General features: G+C 43.0%; 1 protein-coding gene across 2 annotated transcripts in view; it reads left to right on the top strand.

Annotated features, from left to right (window-relative positions):
- Nucleotides 1-2,500, top strand: part of mapk8b (mitogen-activated protein kinase 8b) — a 31,874-nt gene that overhangs the window by 25,558 nt on the left and 3,816 nt on the right. For both annotated transcript variants that reach the window (XM_076266853.1, XM_076266852.1), the window contains exon 11: nt 352-429. In XM_076266853.1, the coding sequence (XP_076122968.1) occupies nt 352-429 (78 nt within the window). The remainder of the gene's footprint in view (nt 1-351; nt 430-2,500) is intronic.

Below are 2,500 nucleotides of genomic sequence, written 5' to 3'. Positions count from 1 at the left end.
ATATATATGTATGTATAAACACACACGTACACACACACACCACAGTGGAGGAGTGGAAAGGTAGAGTACACACACACACACACACACACACACACACACACACACATACATACATACATACATACATACATACATACATATATATATATATATATATATATATATATATATATATATATATATATATATATATATATATATATATATGTATATGTATATGTGTGTGTGTGTGTGTGTGGAAAGGTCTCCCATCTTAAGAGGAGTTTAAAGATCTTATTTTTGTCACAGCAGTCTACTCTACACACTCACACTCTGTCTCTCTGTGTGTGTGTGTGTGTGTGTGTGTTCCAGAGCTGATCTATAAGGAGGTGCTGGACTGGGAGGAGAGGACGAAAAATGGAGTCATCAGAGGACAGCCCCCCACCCTAGGTACCATGGCAACAGTGTGTGTGTGTGGGTGTGTGTGCGTGTAACATGCTGTAATGATGTGTCTGTGTGTATGTGTGTGTGTCAGAATCAGAATCAGCTGTATTGGCCAGGTTTGCGTAAACTAACAAGGAATTTGACTTCAGTTAAAGGACAGGTTCGGTATTTTACACTTAAAGCCCTGTTTTCAGATAGTTTATGATTAAATAGAACGTTTAAGATTGAAATTTGGACACATGCTGCTGTCCTGAGAATTTTCGGTTTCTGTGGTAGCTGCCCCCCTCCTCCAGAACGATGTATAGGTGCACTGGAACAATCCTTCCTAAAACGCATTAAACTTTCGTTTACAAAGACGTGAAACTCACCGAGTGGTCAGGGGTGTTCGCTGATATGCTCACACAAAAATCGCTGCAAAAGACGCTTTCCAACAGGTTATTACCATGTTGTAAAACTGTGGAGCTATTTTTCCAAACGCCTCACACCCGTACATTCTTCCGTTGAGAGCTTGAATAATAGACACTCCAGCCCAGTTGGTGGCGATAATGCACCATACACCGTCTTGCCAACAAGCAAACCACTGGCATTTCATTGAATACACAGAAGAAGCAGAAGATCGCTGTCTTGAAGTATTTTGCAACAGACAGCTAAAAATGAGGAGATTTTGTGCAGTTCCGAATTGCGGGAAAATTCGTGGCAAAAGAAAGAATCGCCCAAAAAGCTATTTCGCCTGAGAAATACAGCGGTTCCCACATTACCTCCTGGGATGACAGAGTTGGAAGAACTTGGGGTAAGAACTTATTTGTTATGTCCATAACCTGTCATGTTCACATCATAAGCCTAACACTAACCCTAGCCTACATGAATAATTTGGCTACATGATTTTGTACGTTTACAATTTTTTTGGCTGTGGAACTTTCATGATGAAAACGTAATGATTCACGTAGGCTATCATTCACATCGTGCAAGTTCCAAGACATTTTAGCATTAGCCATGGTTGGACGTGACAATAATTTGGATAGCGTAGTAGCCTACGATACCGCGACTGCATAAGACTACAGAAAGAAAACAAACAACCCCATATCCGTTTCCGGCAGCGGAGTAATACCGTACCTCACAGCACATCCAATACAAGTCAATGGAGTTGGACAAAAACTACGATAAAACCTGTTGGAAAGAATCTTTTGCAGCGATTTTTGTGTGAGCATATCAGCGAACACCCCTGACCACTCGGTGAGTTTCACGTCTTTGTAAACGAAAGTTTAATGCGTTTTAGGAAGGATTGTTCCAGTGCACCTATGCATCGTTCTGGAGGAGGGGGGCGCTACCACAGAAACCGAAAATTCTCAGGACAGCAGCATGTGTCCAAATTTCAATCTTAAACGTTCTATTTAATCATAAACTATCTGAAAACAGGGCTTTAAGTGTAAAATACCGAACCTGTCCTTTAATGTTATTAAAGCACAACACTCACATATAAGAATAAGGGCGGGGCTGGGGGGGTTGCCATGGACACCTCAACAGGCACAGCGAGATAGAGAGGGTAGGAATAGTGCAGTGTGTGTGTGTGTGTGTGTGTGTGTGTGTGTGTATTCAGATTCATGGTGTATGGTGCTGTAAAGGTGTGTGTGTATGGTGCTGTAAAGGTGTGTGTGTGTGTATGGTGCTGTAACGGTGTGTGTGTGTGTAAGGTCCTGTAAAGGTGTGTGTGTGTGTGTGTGTGTAAGGTGCTGTAAAGGTGTGTGTGTGTGTGTGTGTGTGTAAGGTGCTGTAAGTGTGTGTGTGTGTGTAAGGTGCTGTAAAGGTGTGTGTGTGTGTGTGTGTGTGTGTGTGTGTGTGTGTGTGTGTAAGGTGCTGTAGCGGTGTGTGTGTGTGTGTGTGTGTGTGTGTGTGTATGGTGCTGTAAAGGTGTGTGTGTGTGTGTGTAAGGTGCTGTAGCGGTGTGTGTGTGTGTGTAAGGTGCTGTAACGGTGTGTGTGTGTGTGTGTAAGGTGCTGTAGCGGTGTGTGTGTGTGTGTGTGTGTGTATAAGGTGCTGTAGCGGTGTGTGTGTGTGTAAGGTGCTGTAGCGGTGTGTG

This window comes from Alosa pseudoharengus, unplaced genomic scaffold, assembly GCF_046254945.1.
Source record: "Alosa pseudoharengus isolate Yale_2024_CS ecotype anadromous, Long Island Sound unplaced genomic scaffold, YU_APseudo_1.1 YU_APseudo_1.1_scf_4, whole genome shotgun sequence".
Taxonomy (NCBI): Eukaryota; Metazoa; Chordata; class Actinopteri; order Clupeiformes; family Clupeidae; genus Alosa; species Alosa pseudoharengus.
This window is presented reverse-complemented; position numbering and strand designations above follow the sequence as displayed.